Here is an 18245-nt window from a genome sequence, read left to right as displayed (position 1 = left end):
TTTTTCTACCCCGTTACATTATGTTGTGCCAAAATTGGTTATTTTTGTTGTTATACATATTTAGTAAGTCATTTATGAGTGCCAAATACAGTAACAATCCATGTCCTGATCCTTATGGAATGCCCTGTTTAAAGCTGCCCCCCCCCCCCCCCCCCCCCCAAATTTAGTTTCCCTGTTAATAAGACTATGTACATTCTGTTCATGCAAAGGAAGACAGAACTGAGAAAAGAATTGGAAGAGGGAAGGAGGAAATGGGTGATTAAGACTCAAGCACTAGCTCAACTGGAATACGATGTTCTATAGTCAAGATAACCATGTGAGCATTAACCTCGTGTTACTTCACAAAAAATTTAAATCAGCATGGTTATACACCTATTTGAAAAGCTTTTGCTTAATACAGATTCAGTGTCATAAACAGTCCACTGGCTTAATCAGTCCATCCATGCAAGGGGAGTGCCAATATCAATAGCATTTTAGTCTTTAAAGTGCAGTTAAATACATACCAAAAAATTAAAGTATTGGAAACTTTAGAAAAAGTGCCAACAAGATAAACAACAAGGTAACTTACTCAGTCCAATTTCGTTTTTTGGCAAATTCATAGCTATTTTTTAACCTTAATTTACAACAACATTTGATAAATGTTGCCCAACCATATGCAGATGCTATATAGTCAGACCCCCCCCCCCCCCCCCCATGAACCATGGACCTTGCCGTTGGTGGGGAGGCTTGCGTGCCTCAGCGATACAGATGGCCGTACTGTAGGTGCAACCACAACGGAGGGGCATCTGTTGAGAGGCCAGACAAACGTGTGGTTCCTGAAGAGGGGCAGCAGCCTTTCCAGTAGTTGCAGGGGCAACAGTCTTGATGATTGACTGATCTGGCCTTGTAACACTAACCAAAACAGCCTTGCTGTGCTGGTACTGCGAATGGCTGAAAGGAAGGGGAAACTGCAGCCGTAATTTTTCCCGAGGGTATGCAGCTTTACTGTATGGTTAAATGATGGTGTCCTCTTGCGTAAAATATTCCAGAGGTAAAATAGTCCCCCACTCAGATCTCCGGGCGGGACTACTCAAGAGGACGTCGTTATCAGGAGAAAGCAAACTGGCGTTCTACGCATTGGAGCGTGGAATGTCAGATCCCTTAATCAGGCAGGTAGGTTAGAAAATTTAAAAGGGAAAAGTTAGATATAGTGGGAATTGGTGAAGTTCGGTGGCAGGAGGAACAAGACTTCTGGTCAGGTGAATACAGGGTTATAAATACAAAATCAAATAGGGGTAATGCTGAAGTAGGTTTAATAATGAATAGGAAAATAGAAATGTGGGTAAGCTACTACAAACAGCATAGTGAATCCATTATTGTGGCCAAGATAGACATGAAGCCCATGCCTACTACAGTTGTACAAGTTTATATGCCAACTAGCTCTGCAGATGATGATGATGATGATGATGAAATTGATGAAATGTATGATGAGATAAAAGAAATTATTCAGGTGGTGAAGGGAGACGAAAATTTAATAGTCATGGGTGACTGGAATTGGAGAGTAGGAAAAGGGAAAGAAGGAAACATAGTAGATGAATATGGATTAGGGCTAAGAAATGAAAGAGGAAGCCGCCTGGTAGAATTTTGCACAGAGCATAACATAATCATAGCTAACACTTGGTTCAAGAATAATAAAAGAAGGTTGTTTACATGAAAGAACCCTGGATAAAAGGTATCAGATAGATTACATAATGGTAAGACAGAGATTTAGGGACCAGGTTTTAAATTGTAAGACATTTCCAGGGGCAGATGTGGACGCTGACCACAATCTATTGGTTATGAACTGTAGATTAAAACCGAAGAAACTGCAAAAAGGTGGGAATTTAAGGAGATGGGACCTGGATAAACTGACTAAACCAGAGGTTGTGCAGAGTCTCAGGGAGAGCATAAGGGAACAATTGACGGGAATGGGGGAAAGAAATACAGTAGAAGAAGAATGGGTAGCTATGAGGGATGAAGTAGTGAAGGCAGCAGATGATCAAGTAGGTAAAAAGATGAGGGTTAGTAGAGATCACTGGGTAACAGAAGAAATATTGAATTTAACTGATGAAAGGAGAAAATGTAAAAATGCAGTAAATGAAGCAGGCAAAAAGGAATACAAACGTCTCAAAAATGAGATCGACAGGAAGTGTAAAATAGCTAAGCAGGCATGGCTAGAGGACAAATGTAAGGATGTAGATGCTTATTTCACTAGGGGTAAGATAGATACTGCCTACAGGAAAATTAAAGAGACCTTTGGAGATCAGAGAACCACTTATATGAATATCAAGAGCTCAGATGGAAACCCAGTTCTAAGCAAAGAAGAGAAAGCAGAAAGGTGGAAGGAGTATACAGAGGGTCTATACAAGGGCAATATACTTGAGGACAATATTATGGAAATGGAAGAGGATGTAGATGAAGATGAAATGGGAGATAAGATACTGCGTGAAGAGTTTGACAGAGCACTGAAAGACCTGAGTCGAAACAAGGCCCCCGGGAGCAGACAACATTCCATTAGAACTACTGATGGCCTTGGGAGAGCCAGTCCTGACAAAACTCTACCATCTGGTGAGCAAGATGTATGAGACAGGCAGAATTCCCTCAGACTTCAAGAAGCATAAAATAATTCCAATCCCAAAGAAAGTAGGTGTTGACAGATGGGAAAATTACCGAACTATCAGTTTAATAAGTCACAGCTGCAAAATACTAACATGAACTCTTTACAGACGAATGGAAAAACTGGTAGTAGCCGACCTTGGGGAAGATCAGTTTGGATTCTGTAGAAATATTGGAACACGTGAGGCAATACTGACCTTACAACTTATTTCAGAAGAAAGATTAAGGAAAGGCAAACCTACGTTTCTAGCATTTGTAGACTTAGAGAAAGCTTTTGACAATGTTGACTGGAATATTCTCTTTCAAATTCTAAAGGTGGCAGGGGTAAAATACAGGGAGCAAAAGGCTATTTACAATTTGTACAGAACCAGATGGCAGTTATAAGAGTGGAGGGGCTTGAAGGGAAGCAGTGGTTGGGAAGGGAGTGAGACAGGGTTGTAGCATATCCCCAATGTTATTCAATCTGTATATTGAGCAAGCAGTAAAGGAAACAAAAGAAAAATTAGGAGTAGGTATTAAAATCCATGGAGAAGAGACAAAAGCTTTGAGGTTCGCCAATGACTTTGTAATTCTGTCAGAGACAGCAAAAGACTAGGAAGAGCAGTGGAACGGAATGGATAGTATCTTGAAAACAGGATATAAGATGAACATCAACAAAAGGAAAACGAGGATAATGGAGTGTAGTCGAATTAAGATGGGTGATGCTGAGGGAATTAGATTAGGAAATGAGACACTTAAAGTAGTAAAGGAGTTTTGCTACTTGGGGAGCAAAATAACTGATGATGGTCGAAATAAATAGGATATAAAATGTAGACTGGCAATGACAAGGAAAGCGTTTCTGAAGAAGAAAAATTTGTTAACATTGAGTATAGATTTAAGTGTCAGGAAGTCGTTTCTGAAAGTATTTGTATGAAGTGTAGCCATGTGTGGAAGTGAAACATAGACTATAAATAGTTTGGACAAGAAGAGAATAGAAGCTTTCGAAATGTGGTGCTACATAAGAATGCTGAAGATTAGATGGGTAGATCACATAACTAATGAGGAGGTATTGAATAGAATTGGGGAGAGTAGGAGTTTGTGGCACAACTTGACAAGAAGAAGGGACTGGTTGGTACAACGTTCTTAGGCATCCAGGGATCACAAATTTAGCATTGGAGGGCAGTGTGGAGGGTAAAAATTGTAGAGGGAGACCAAGAGATGAATACGCTAAGCAGATTCAGAAGGATGTAGGTTGCAGTAAGTACTGGGAGATGAAGAAACTTGCACATAATAGAGTAGCATGGAGAGCTGCATCAAACCAGTCTCAGGACTGAAAACCACAACAACAACGCATAGTCAGAAATTCATCTACCGAGTATTTTGTATCCCACAAAATAAAAACAAATTATGTCTGCTAGATGTGGCAAAGGTGAGCCCACAAGGGGTGCTTGTGTTTGAGTCCACAACGTAAAGGTTACATTCAGAGTTTGTACCGAGCCAGAGATGGAGGCGTACGTCGTCACAGAAGTTGTGTACTGACGATTCCATAAACACAGCAAAGCCGGTATGCAGCAGTGTATGGGCCATCCAAAGACAAATCCAAAATGAAATCCAACTACACAGTGAGGTAGTCAACAATGGCCTAGTATGGCACCTTACAGCTTCAGCTTCATATAGTAGAGTGATCTACTCAAGGAAACACTCGAGGAGACTGTACAATGCTTCATGCCAGAGGGCTTGTCCAGTAGTTAGCATCTGCAGTGGCCTCTAGTGCCACATACGGCCTCTGTCAGGCTCTGCCTCCCAGCAACATGCTCTACACTGAGCGTACCAATATCACCCAGTGGTAGATCAAACATCTCTGTTTCGTCTTGCTGTGGGATGAGTGTACATTATTCCTAATTCTCTATAACTGGTAATGCTGGGAATGTATTGGATGTGGAAGTGTGGAGGATGTTTGTAACAGCCAGCAGCTCTGCCACCATGGGGTATGATGATATCAGTCTCACTTAAACACAGTTGCATTTTCTGGGCAGTCTCTGCTGGGGCCTTCATGAGCTCATCTCTGTTTCAGTCTGAGGACGTGAAGGTCGAAATTGTGTGTGACACAACCTCTGTATGTTTGTCTCATTTGGATTGTTATACTGGTGGATGAGCATAAAAATGTAGGTCATGGCAATGTACACATGGAGGCAGGAATGACGGCTGGCTGAAGCAGAGGGTGGGGGGTCTGGGTGGGGGTGAGAGGGGTCTGGAGGAGGCAGCAGCCAATCATGGGGCGATCAGAGGGGTCACGTGGCTCTCGGGTGGTACGCCGGTTTTCTGTAGTCGCAGCTGCAGTTTGCTATATGGGCAAACCAGTTTGTTTTGGCCTGCTACTGATGCCCCTGATAGCCTATTACAATGCCTACAGTCCATCCGAGGATGTGGTTGAACTTGTAAAACCATTACATGAGAGCCTGCAGGGTAATATGGTGTTAGCCACGAGCTCTGGGTGCTCAGGATTACCCAGCAGCAAACAGAACCAGTGCCCATGTGGCAGTTCTGCTGGACTGTAACCTGTGATAGTGGGTGACCATTAGAGCATGAGGATGCTCATTAAAGCATCCATGGGAGACTGAGTCTGCACTGTCTTTGCCACAAGAGTTTTCAAATAATGTGATTACCACCCACTCTACTTCTGAATTTGATGCCGGTTGGTAAGGAGCAGTGGTGACATAGGATGCTTTGTTTCTCTGGCAGAAATTCTTGAACTCAGATGACACAAACTTAGAGATGTTGTCCAATACAATTGTATGGTATATTCTCTCTCATGAGTATTGTTTGTGAGGGGCCTGGATCACTGCCAGGGAGGTAGCCAAGGACATACGGGAAACTGGAGAGAGCATCAACCACAAACAACACTGCACTTTTGAACGGTCTGGCAGAATCAATATGCACCCTTTCCTATGAGTGCTCTAATATTGGCCATGAGGAAAAATGCTATTTGGTGGCTGATTGACTCAGGCAGCATGTGTGACAAGACCAGACCATTCTTTCTATTTCCTAATCGACACCTGGCCAATATACGCGTCATCACACTTTATTTCATGTGGGTCATGTCTGAATGTAACTGGTGGGCGAACTTTGGAATTCTTGGCTTGTGCATTTTGGACTAATAACCTGACATTGTGTCCTCCATGGCTGACATAATGACACCATCCTTGGGGTAGAGACTGTGCCGGAGGAAGAAATAGATGTGATATGACATGTATGCTACTTTCATTAAGTACTCTGTCCACCCATGTCCTTGACGCCATGAATAATAGCTAGTGATTCATTCACTATTCAACAATAATTTCTTTGTGCCATTGATGTTCTGGAGGTGTACAAAAATTGCTCTGTGCCTTCATTATTTTTGTGCAATTGAACCACCCTGATTGCATACTGTGACACACTGACGGGTATCATCAGGGTTCTGCCAGATTGTGACGCAGGGAGCAGACCATAGGTACATTTTAAACTGCATGAAACCTTCTGGCAAGTTGTAACCACCTTAAAACTAATATAATTTCTGCATAACAGGTTTAACAGATGAGCTACCTGAGCAATGTACTGCATGAATTTTTCATTTGATGTTACTTTCAGCACGAATGGCTGTAAATGTTGTAGGGGGGGATAGAAGATTACTGCTTTTGCATGAAGCTGATATTACCTCAGTTTTACTTCATAAACCACCGAAATATGTGAAAGTATGCTGGAAAAACTACATTCGTCCAGACAACAATGTAACCCACTTGATTGACGAATCAATGAGTGCTTGCAGATTTCTGGCATCTGTCAAGATAGTCTCATCTCTTCCACATATCTTTGAAATATGGTCAGCATATTCATAAAACAAAGATAATCTATTATATCTGTACAGTCCATACAGTGTCTCTAAAGAGTTTCTGGATTTCTAGATTTGATGGTAATTTAAGTATACATCCACTTAATTTTAGTAAACTATTGACCCCCAGCTAGTATTTTCAGTAACTCCTCTGGCCTTGGAATAGGATGGAAGTCTACATTGCTACAGTCATTGATGGTAGCCATAAAATCAATACAAATACATACACGTCATAAGTTTCTTAATAACTACCATGGGTGATACACACTGATTAGATGTAATGGGTGAAAAAGCTCCCATTCCTTGTAGTCTGTCCAGATCTGCCTTTACCAGCTCACATATGGTGAATGGAACTAGACAAGCTTTTCAAAACTATGATTGAGCCAAGGATTTGTGGATATGTGAGCTGTAAAATTTTCTCTATGACCAAGATCAAACAAACATTTGCCTGTACCACCACAATATTTTCAAGTGGTTGAACAGTGTGGTGTGACAAACACAATTTACTTTCTCAGTATTCTAAAAAGCAAACAATGAAAAAGCATCAAGAGCACATATGTTAGCTACTATGGGTGAAGCTATTACTAAAGGTGCTAGCACCAAATTTACATTTTTATACTCAAGCTTGCACTGTAATTTGGCCTTTTGTGTGGTATTGTTTGTTCACCGTATGAAGTCACTTGCCGCTATGGTGGCTGGAGTGGTGGAGAGCCCAGCCAACAGTATGTGTCCATGTTAATAAATCACGCTGCAATATCTGTTCCACCCAGAACTCTGCTGGCATTGACGTCCAGCATAATGATTAACTGGCTGGGAGTTCCAAAGGCTGTGCTGCACACTACTTTGTTGCTGTGCACTGGTGCATTGTATTCAGGCATTGCCATCTAGTGGCCCTTCCAGATAGGAGCCATATTCTTTTCTTCAGCTACAAGTATGGCATACAGGGTTCTGGCAGGGATGGCATTTATGGCTATGCTTGTTATGACTGCCTAGACATGATATGCATGATGTCACACCAATTTATTTACTATGAAATTTGTCCATTTTCGATGTGGAGAAACAGCAGCTAGTGAAGCCTTGAGATAGGGAGTTTAAAAATGCTAGCATGTAACGAAACAAAGTTGTTCTAGATGGTCCAATGAATGTCAAGCCATGGACAACAATTGTGTAATATAAGGTATCTTAGAAGATTTCAGTCCATAGACAAGTAAGGGTGATACAGGTTACTGGTTCCTTTAGCACACACAGTCCCATAATGCAATAACTGTCCAGGAATTTTTTGAAGCAAACTGTTTGACTAATCGCACCTGTCAGACACAGCAATTTTTAATTATTATTTACAACATGGGAAAAAATCACTTTTAGAGGTAGTTACTTCACTCAAGTCTCTACATCTACAAAACTGTGACAATCACAATGAACATAAATGCAGAACACACCTCTGAAAAAGATATTAAGGAGTGACATGTGTGTAAACATGAGCCAGATCCTACATATGTTCAATATAAGCAATGCTTTCATAAATTTTGTGATTATCTTTTCCATAGAAAAAGTCTTAATGTGTATCAGTATGTCCTACAACTTTAAAACAGCCTTAATAAGAGTCTCGGGTCTCACTTTGACCTGCAAGACAAGGTTAGCATAGCCATCTTTCCTACACCAATTTTATATGCAGCAATCTCAATGCATTCTGAAACGTGGCAAAATCCTATCATTGGATTGATAAATTTATACTATTAACAGTCAATGTACCAAATTCATCTGAGCCCCAGCAATCTTGTGAGAAATCTCCACAGAGAGAAAACAGAATAACAGTTTAAAGTCACACTTCACATTTCAACGAAAGAAACACAGTTTATTTACTCAAATTAAGCCTCACTAAATCAATCTCTTCCATCAACAACAACTCCAGCTAGTTAATACAAGGCCATATGCTATCACAATGGCTCTGCCAACTAATCATGTGTCACAGCACATGCTCTCAAAATTCAGAAATGACCAAATGAAACGCCACATCTTCAAACAGAAATGAACTTGCAATTCCTTATAAGCTATCTGTACTGGAGGTATAAGTATATCAATCAATATGTCAGGCTTCAGATATAAGTAACACCTGTAATCACATGTTCCCCAAATGGACCAATGGCTCTCTACTCACACCAAGGAGGGCTGCTGGCCCATTAGCTGCCAACTGTATATGAAAGAAAGAATCTCTAGCTCATGTGGTATGGGAACTCTGAATGCTGGCTCTTGCTTTGCTGACAGCAAAGATTCCTTCCTTCATGTCAGACCCACATGAATGTAAATATCATTATTCCAATCAAAATCAGATAATTACACCACCTAACACTTGTCTTTACCAGCAATTATGTATCACACTATGTATATAAAAATATGTATAGCAAAAAAGCAGTTTTTAATCACTTGTTGGGAATAATAATTACATGGGAGCAGCCTATCTAGTGATAACAAATGCAACAAAGATTCATTACTCCTCTGTTATACTATGTTATTAAATGATACACACATTTCAGCATTTGGATGAGATGTGGATACCATCTGTGGGAAGTCAATGATAACTGGTTTGTCATCTTCACATAACATAATGTTGAACTCATTAAAATCTCCATGAATCACACCATGACTCCCAAGCTTGACAATCAAATTCATTAATTCGTCATACAGAGCTTCAACATCCTTGACCTCATGAACCTGACACCTGAAAAAATAATGCAAAGAAACAGTCAAAAACAGTTCTTGATAAATTTTACAGCTTTACTTCTGTTACCACAAAAACACTACAGATGGTAATTTCCGATAGTTAGTGCTTACAGGGGATGCCCATCTACGAGCTCCATAACAACACAGTGCCTGTTGAAATCTACTGGTTTAGGAACAGGCAGGCCTCTGTCTCTCAGAGCTTTCATGTATGCAAATTCCTTTGTGGCTGAAATACGAGAAAGATAAAGCCACGAGGCAGTTCTTCGATGTTGGTGATAGTCTCTCTTCTCCTTCAGGTTACGGAAACAGGTACGCCCAAGCCTGAGAAACAAGGTATATTTAAAGGTAAGAGCTGTCTCAATAAAATTACAAGCGACATCAAATAATGTATACAATAAAATATAATATACAACTAATTCATTTCCCTGAATTACCTATCACACACAAACTGCAAGAACAATTGTTTTCATGCATTAATTTCTTTCACCAAAACTCTCTGGAAAGGGCAGCCTTCACAGAAGTTCTTAAGACTGACAGATAAACGAAAGATTCCACGTAGGAAATATATATCTAAAAACAAAGATGATGTGACTTACCAAATGAAAGTGCTGGCAGGTCGACAGACACACAAACAAACACAAACATACACACAAAATTCAAGCTTTCGCAACAAACTGTTGCCTCATCAGGAAAGAGGGAAGGAGAGGGAAAGACGAAAGGATGTGGGTTTTAAGGGAGAGGGTAAGGAGTCATTCCAATCCCGGGAGCGGAAAGACTTACCTTATGGGGAAAAAAGGACGGGTATACACTCGCGCACACACACACATATCCATCCGCACATATGTCTGCTTGTGTCTGTGTATGTGCAGATGGATATGTGTGTGTGTGCGTGCGCAAGTGTATACCCGTCCTTTTTTCCCCGTAAGGTAAGTCTTTCCGCTCCTGGGATTGGCTTGAGCATCCTTAAATACTGCTTCTCTGTGTCAATTTCTATTGTTTACCACAAGCAGTGTGCCGCGCCGAACCGTCTGGAAAGTGTCAGTGACTTCCTAGTTGTCGTTAACTGGGTTGCAATACTTCTGCAGGCTGTGTTACACATTGGCGACAAGTGGTGTCTTTTATCATCATAATGTTGCAAAGTCTCTGACTATGCAGCCCCTTTGCCGACTGTGACGGACTTTGTAGTATTCTGGTTGTGTTGTGGCAGTTTGCAATACCTGCTTATAACTTTATCCCTTTACAGCAAGGCAGTGTTCCTAAGGAAGAGGTCTGCACTCCAAGGGAAGAGATTGGCTGCAATTACCACCTACCCTACACCACTTGGAGATCCTTAATAGATTAAAAATGGAAGTCTCTCAGTGCAGAACAAACTTTATCACATGGTAGTTTGAGGAAGACATTAGATGCAGCTCCAGCCACCTAATAATCTATTAATGTGACAAAACATGGACGAAGTTAATCTTTTGGTATCATAATAGAACTGTGATCAATGAATATATTTAATCTTTGTGATTTAGGACCCAAGACTGCAGTGCTAAGTTCCTACTTATGGTCTTTTTGGGAGCTGTTACGAGTTGCCATTACACATACTTCAAGATTCCTTTATGGCACTGAACATCATCGGAAGCCAATTTGTTATGTGGCATTTTTGAAAATTTGATGACTTCTGCTCACTCTCACCAGTTAGGGATATTCAGTGACTTTACAAATGACAACGGTATAGATCTTATGGCAAATGGAAACCGATTGCTGTAGCTTTTTTTTGTACACCTGACACAATGTACTACCAGAACATGCCAGGCACAAAGTTTTAATACACCTGGTACAACTTACTACCACAACATGTCAGGCACATCCAGAAGTGTAAGAGTACCACAGGTGTGATAAAACAGTTGAGTCAGTGGTAAGTACACTTCCCACAGTCCACAAAAATAAATATTAATTTTGTTGTAAGTATACTTTCCATGCCATGTGGAAAATTAATTTGGAAAGACAACATGTTTTGGTGTTATGTGTACTTCTCACAGCTCCTGAAAGGTACAAGACATTAATGACAATTATGAGCAACATTTCACAACAAACAGAAACTAGCATCTCAATAACTACAACTTCCAACATTGGCATTTTAACAATAAAAATGCAGTGGCTTTACTGCTTTGTAAGTAAGTCACCAGGAGCTCCAGGGACATCTCTTCAGTGAACATGGAGTATTTCTGACTTCAATAGTGTAGTCAACTGACAACGTCAATCAAAAATCAATGCAAAAAGCATACAATGTCAACTGTCATACTGCAGCAAAAGATCTTGCTGAGAACCTGAGAATATTCTGCTCCTACATAAAATTGCAATGTGAGTTGAAGACTTATATCCCACCATTTGTTGACTAATCTGGTGTGGCAATATGGGATGGCAAAAGGAAAGCTGAGGTTTTAAATTTCAAATTTAAGAAATCACTCATGCAGGAGGTCATAGAAATATATCATCGTTTGACACTCGCACAGATTGCAGTATGGGAGACACAGCAATAGGCATCCCTGGTGTGGATAAGCAACTGGAAGAGTTGAAAAGAAATTTACTGGCAGGTCCAGATGAAATCCTAATTTGGTTTCACAAAGAGTACTCTACGGCATTGGTCCCTAACTTAGCTTTTGTTTATCGTGAATCTCTCATGCAACAATAAAGTCCCAAGCGATTGGAATAGAGCATGGATAACTTGCACATAAGAAGGATAAAAGAACAGACTTGCAAAATTACAGATCACTACCCTTGACACTGGTTTGCTGCAGAATTCTTGAACATATTCTGAGTTCAAATATAATAAATGTCCTTGAACTGAAAAGCTCCTGTCCACAAATCACCATGGATTTAAAAAGCGTTACTTGAGCAAAAGTCTCTTTGTCCTTTTCTTACATGATTTCCTGCGAACCATGGATGAAGGGGAACAGGCAGATTCCATATTATTACACTTCCGGAAGGTGTGTGACAATGTGCCCCACTGCAGACTTAACGAAGGTCCAAGCATACAGGTCAGGTTCCCGGATATGTGAGTGGTTTGAACACTTCTTGCGTAACAGAACTCTGAACGTTGTCCTTGACAGTGAGTGTTTATCAGAGACAACAGTAATGTCAGGAGTAGCCCAGGGAAATGTGAAAGGCCCATTCTTATTCTCTGTACACATAAACGTCCTGACTGACATGCTAAGCAGCAATCAGTGGCTGTTTGCTGATGATACAGTGGTGTACTGGAGGGTGTTGTTGAATGACAGTAGGATGATACAAAATAACTTAGGAAAAATTTCTAACGGTATGATGAATGGCAGTTTGCTCTAAATTTGGAAAAATTTAAATTAATGCACATGAGTAAGAACAACAATCTCATAACATTTAAATACAGTATCAGCAGTATACTGCATGACAGTCACATTGAATAAATATCCAGGCTAACATTGTAAAGCAAACGGAAATGGTGTGAGCACATAAGAACAATACTAGGGAGGGCAAATAGTTGACTTTGGTTTAATGGGAGAATTTTGGAAATTGTAGCCCATCTATAAAAGAGATTGCATATAGGACAAAGTGCGATCCATTCTTGAGTATTGCTTGAGTGTTTGCGATTCCCACCTGATTGGATTAAAGAAAGACATTTAAGCCATTCAGAGGCAGGCCACTAGGTTTGATCAACACTCAAGAGGTGCTTTGCGAACTAAAATGGGAGTCCCTGGAAGGAAGTCTATGTTCCTTACATGAAAAAGAGTTATGGGGGATCATGTATGTTAGTTGAACAGACACAAAGCTTTGAAGCCAAAACGACTTTCGACTGTTTAAATGAGGAACAGGTATTCGAAAGCTGTTGCATTGAGCTGTCTGAATATGGTTTACTAATCATAAGCATATATCATGTCCCAGAATATTGGGCTACTAGGGCATTTCTAGAGAAATTTGAAACTCTGCTAAGTAGATTGCAAGTAGGGAAACCATATAAAAAGATTGCAATTTGTTATGATTTTAATATAGATATAAGAAACGAACAGATTTGTTACCACCCTGAAGGATTTGTTGGCTACAAATTTTTCTGAGCACACCAGGGTAACAGCCATTTCTGCCACATGCATTGATAATACAGTGAGCAGCAAAGATTATGGGAATACAGAAAAACATGTATTAGAATTAGGAATATCTGATCACTAAGCACTTTATGTCATTGCCATACATAGACGAAACATATAGGCCCATAGTAAAATTGATCAGAAATTTCAGCCTGCCAAATATAAACACATTTATCTTGAAATTAAAGGAAACCCACTGGACCTTCAGCAACCAGTGTTCAGTAAACAATAATTACAACACTTTCATATCTGAATTCAAGAATATTTTCAACGAATGCTTTCCCCCCGTATCAACACATGATAAATACAATAAAAATAAGACATGGATTACGGAAGGTATCAGGATCTCTAGTATTAGAAAGAGGGAAATACATAAGGAAGCAAAAACCAACCATGATGCTGAATTTATTAGGTACAAAATCAAATACAAAAAAATATTTGATCGGGTAGTTAAACAAGCAAAACAAATGGCAAACAGTAAATATATAGCTAATGCCTCAAATAAATCAAAAGCAGTATGGCAGGTTGTCAAGAAAGAAACAGGTACTCAAGAAACAAAACATTTTAATTACAAACTAGAAATTGGTGGGAATACTGTTGCTAACACTCAGCACATCTGTGAAGAATTTAATAAGTACTTCATAACCACAAACAAAATTCATAACTTCTTGCTTCCATAAATAAGACCTGATGCAGTACTGCAGGAATCAAGAGAGTTTAAACTTACTGCAATATCATGTCAGGAAGTACCTAACATCATATAACCCCTAAAAAATCTTAAATCTGTGGGATTGGATGAAATTCCAACAAATATCATAAAGGCAGGAAGTGACAGCATTGCACCTCAACTCTGTAAAATAATAAACCAATCATTTGATGAGGGCTGCTTTCCAGACAGACTGAAATATGCTGAAATTTGTCCAATCTACAAAAAGGGAAAACAAGATTATTTAGTAAATTTCCACCCAGTGTCTATACTCCCAGTTTTCTCTAAAATAGTTGAACGAATAGTATGTAATCAATTAGAAAAGTACAGTAAAGAAGGTAATATTATTCTCAATAACCAATATGGGTTTAGGAAGGGACGAAACACTTTACAAGCTGTAAATGAAATAATCTCTAAAGTAAGTAAATGCCTCGACAACAAACAAAATGTATCTGGCATTTGTTATGACCTCTAAAGGTGTTTGACACAGTAAACCATAAGCTACTGCTCCAAAAATTGGGTACCTATGGCTTCCATGGAAATATGTAAGATGGTTTCCATCTTATCTCAAAAACAGACACCAAAGGGCGGTGATACATCAAAAGGGAGAGAAAACTTTCTCTAGCCGGAAAGAAATACAAGCAGGCGTGCCCCAGGGCTCGATATTAGGACGACTTCTGTTCTTATATTACATAAATGACATGCCTAGCAAAGTAAATACAGATACAATACTTTACGCAGACGACTCAACTGCTGGGTAGTCTGCTGCAAAAACACTGAAGAATTAATATGGACCACAAAACAAACTCTACAAGAATTTGAACAATGGATAAAAAATAATTGTATGAAATTAAATCTTGAAAAAACCCAAATCATACACTTCAGGACCAAACAAACTACTGAATGTACATCGCAAACAGAATATTCAGGTAAAGAACTGACCACAGTTGATTCTGTAAAATTTCTTGGGATAACTTTAAATAAAAACTTGCAATGAACTGACCATGTGGACAGTTTACTGAAGAGATTAAATAGTTCAGTTTATGCAATGAGGGTACTAAATAAAGTAACGGATTTAACGGTGATGAAAATTGTATGCCATGCATATTTCATAACAGTTATAAGATATGGAATAATTTTTTGGGGTGCTGAAAAGACAAACTTCGTTTCAATCCTTTAAAAAAAAAAAAAAAAAAAAAAAAAAAAAAAAAAAAACAATGACAGGAACTAATAGTAGACATTCATGCAAACCACTATTCGAAAGTCTGGACTTCATGACAATCCCTTCCATCTTCATATATGAAATACTTCTCTTTGAACAGAAAAACTCTGCATCTGTTTGAAGAAAATACATTCACACATGTCTATGAAACTAGACATAAATCTAAATACATGCTACCTTGTCACAGACATACATTATATGAAAATGCTCCATATTACATGGTTCTGAAGATCAGAAATAAGATAAGGTCAATATTTGGGGAAGCCACGTTGGAGACCATTGGCACATACCTAAAAAGCAAATGTTATAGTTTAGAAGAATTTATAAATAGGAATAGGGAGTAAGGATACAAGTTCAAACAGTATACTTTTGAAGCCATATAGATACAAAGTACACATGTTCACTGTATAGTCATGTTTATATATAGAATTATAGTTTGAATGGCTGTTTGTATTCCGTTCAGTACATCCATACTTCATACAGGTGTGTGAAGTCTATGGTAATGATTTGACGGGGTCGACAGAAGCGTCCGATCCCACGCGTCGGCTTTGACCCATGACGTAAGGGTGTTGTCGTGTGTGACGTCATGACGGCGCGGAGTTTGGTTTGAGTGTGGCTGTCTCCAGTTCTGTTTTATCTGATTTTATTTACTTTTCTGATCTGTTCGTTCTATCTCGTGAGATTTTTTTAAAATTTAAAAACACTTATTACTTATTTTAATTATCTGTTTCCTCCAATTTCTGTTTTAGTTTATTATATTTATCTCTCTGATCTGTTCGTTCTATCCCGTGAGATTATTTTTTTTTAAAGACAAAAAACACTAATCAGCTACTGAAGCATATTTATCTTCTATGGGTTGCAGGGGTTACGACCCCTGGGGAGGTGGGTGGGTATTCATGCATGGCTGTCTTCACTTACACATTGTAGCTACGCAAGGCGTCTAAATTTGTTTATATTTAGTTTGCCCCCACCCAAAACACCCCATTTCCCGCACTTGTCCCGTTAGTGTCATTAGGCTTCTTGTGGAAAGAGTGTGTGTGTGTGTGTGTGTGTGTGTGTGTGTGTGTGTGTGTGTGTGTGTGTGTGTGTGTTTTGTTTCCGCCATATTTGTGACGTCATGGGTCAAAGCATACGGGCGGGATCGGACGCTTCCGTATTTTTTATTTGATGAGTTACGAAAAGATTTTAAATATAATGTTGTATTTTTATTATAATAAGCAATGTATGTATTATGCCTTTCCGGTAGTATATAAAATACTGTAACAACTTAGGTTAAAGACTGACGAGTCACCAATGTTCTCAATTGAATGATTGTATAAAAACATGTTATGTGACAAAGTATCTTATCTTAAGTACCATTCAGAAAGTTCAAAGAACCTAAGTTTGAGGCTGACTGCAGGACAACTCCGCTGCCACCAATGTACATTTTGTGCAAGGACCACAAAGATATTAGGGCTCACATGGAAGCATTTAGACAGTCGTTTTTTCTTGCTCTGTGAGTGGAATAGGAAGGGGAACAACTGGTAGTGATACAAGGTACCCCTGCCACACACAATGTGTTGTCTTGCGGAAAATGAACATAGATTTAGATATGGCAGTAAAGAGCACCATACAATCACTATTTCATGAGCTGCCTGTCCATGTTTTCCAGATGTTGCTTGGCCTTTACATGGGAGTATAATATGAACATGATGTTGGTATTATAGCAGTACATGGGACTGGACAGACATGGCTGCACTTTACTGTGGAGGAAGCCTTCTTTCATATATTTAAACAATACAAGATGGTATGAACACAGCCATTTTCTTGAGCTCACTGTTTAGCCATATGCTTGAGCACACTATTTGCTCCATTACCTCCTTACTTCTGGAACATTATGTAGCTCACACTCTGATAATACCTTTACTGAAATTAAGTATGCTGCACATTCTGATAACATCAGATAACCCACCAAACTTATCTTATTTTTAAAGTTTCTGCTCACTTGGATGTTTGTAATTCACTGATATGTCTTGTCATAGTGTTTAATGACTAAACATTAAATGGTGGAAGCTACAGACATGTGCCCCTCTCTCTTTCACTATTACAAACACATTTTGGTATAAATGTGCTCTCTTACTGAAACACTTGTAATCAGAAGTTTTACTTGTTCTGGAGGGATGAGTTTGTTGTTGTTGTGAAAGACAACAAGCCGAATTAAGTTTGTTAGTCCAACCAAACCACCAAAGAGCATCACCCCCTCCTTCCACCTACGGAGATAAATATTCACACAGCATGAGCCTGACTTTGGGGTAAGCTTCGAACAGGTGTGTGGAAGGTTCCCTGCTGGTTGCCCACTAACCTGAACAACCACAAAGACAATAACAATCACTAAGTTTCTTATTGAAAAAAAATGCCACACGTTATGAAACCAGTTACACATTAGCACACTTCAGTTGGCCCAAATTATAGCTGAGAATAATACATTCTACTTACCACTGAAAGTAACTGCTTTTTATGGTTTTGATGCCTTTACTGTATGGAGAAAATCTACAAGCAATTTTTTTAAGCAAAGTTGCACAAAACCTACATTATAAAGTTGTTGATTGAAATGTGGTATTCCTCCCTCCCCCCCCACAAAAAATCTTGGTTGTTGTGAAAGACTGAACTATAGTCAATGGAAGCATCCAATTCCACCCGTCTGCTCTGACCCATGACGTAACAGTGTTGTTGTGTGTGGAGACATAACTGTTGCACCGAGTTTTTGAGTTGGTTGCATTTGAGGATGTTGTCTTGTATTAGAGCGTACACTCTGGTTGTGGATGTGGACATGCTGAGTTTAACATGTGGTACTGGGTTCATTTGGGTTTTGGTTGTCATCGTGTTAAAGTGGTTTTGAGTTTAGGTAGTTAGTTCGATAACGTGGGTTGTGGAGGCATTTTCAGTGAGTTATTAAGGTCTTTTCGTGTGCGTTTTTGTTAGGTCTGATTAGTTTGGTGTTCGTTGTCAGGAAAGAAGTATTTTTTTTAT

The 18245-nt window shown here is 39.3% G+C and overlaps 1 protein-coding gene across 1 annotated transcript in view; it reads right to left on the bottom strand.

Moving 5' to 3' along the window:
• LOC126412045 (uncharacterized) overlaps positions 1–18245 on the bottom strand; it is an 84903-nt gene that overhangs the window by 64661 nt on the left and 1997 nt on the right. Inside the window, exons 4-5 of the mRNA XM_050081425.1 lie at positions 9314–9523; positions 9009–9200 (exon numbers count right to left, since the gene is read on the bottom strand). Of these exons, the coding sequence (XP_049937382.1) occupies positions 9009–9200; positions 9314–9523 (402 nt within the window). The remainder of the gene's footprint in view (positions 1–9008; positions 9201–9313; positions 9524–18245) is intronic.

Source organism: Schistocerca serialis, chromosome 7, assembly GCF_023864345.2.
Source record: "Schistocerca serialis cubense isolate TAMUIC-IGC-003099 chromosome 7, iqSchSeri2.2, whole genome shotgun sequence".
NCBI lineage: Eukaryota > Metazoa > Arthropoda > Insecta > Orthoptera > Acrididae > Schistocerca > Schistocerca serialis.
Note: the sequence above shows the minus strand (reverse complement) of the source record. Positions and strands in the feature narration are given on the sequence as shown.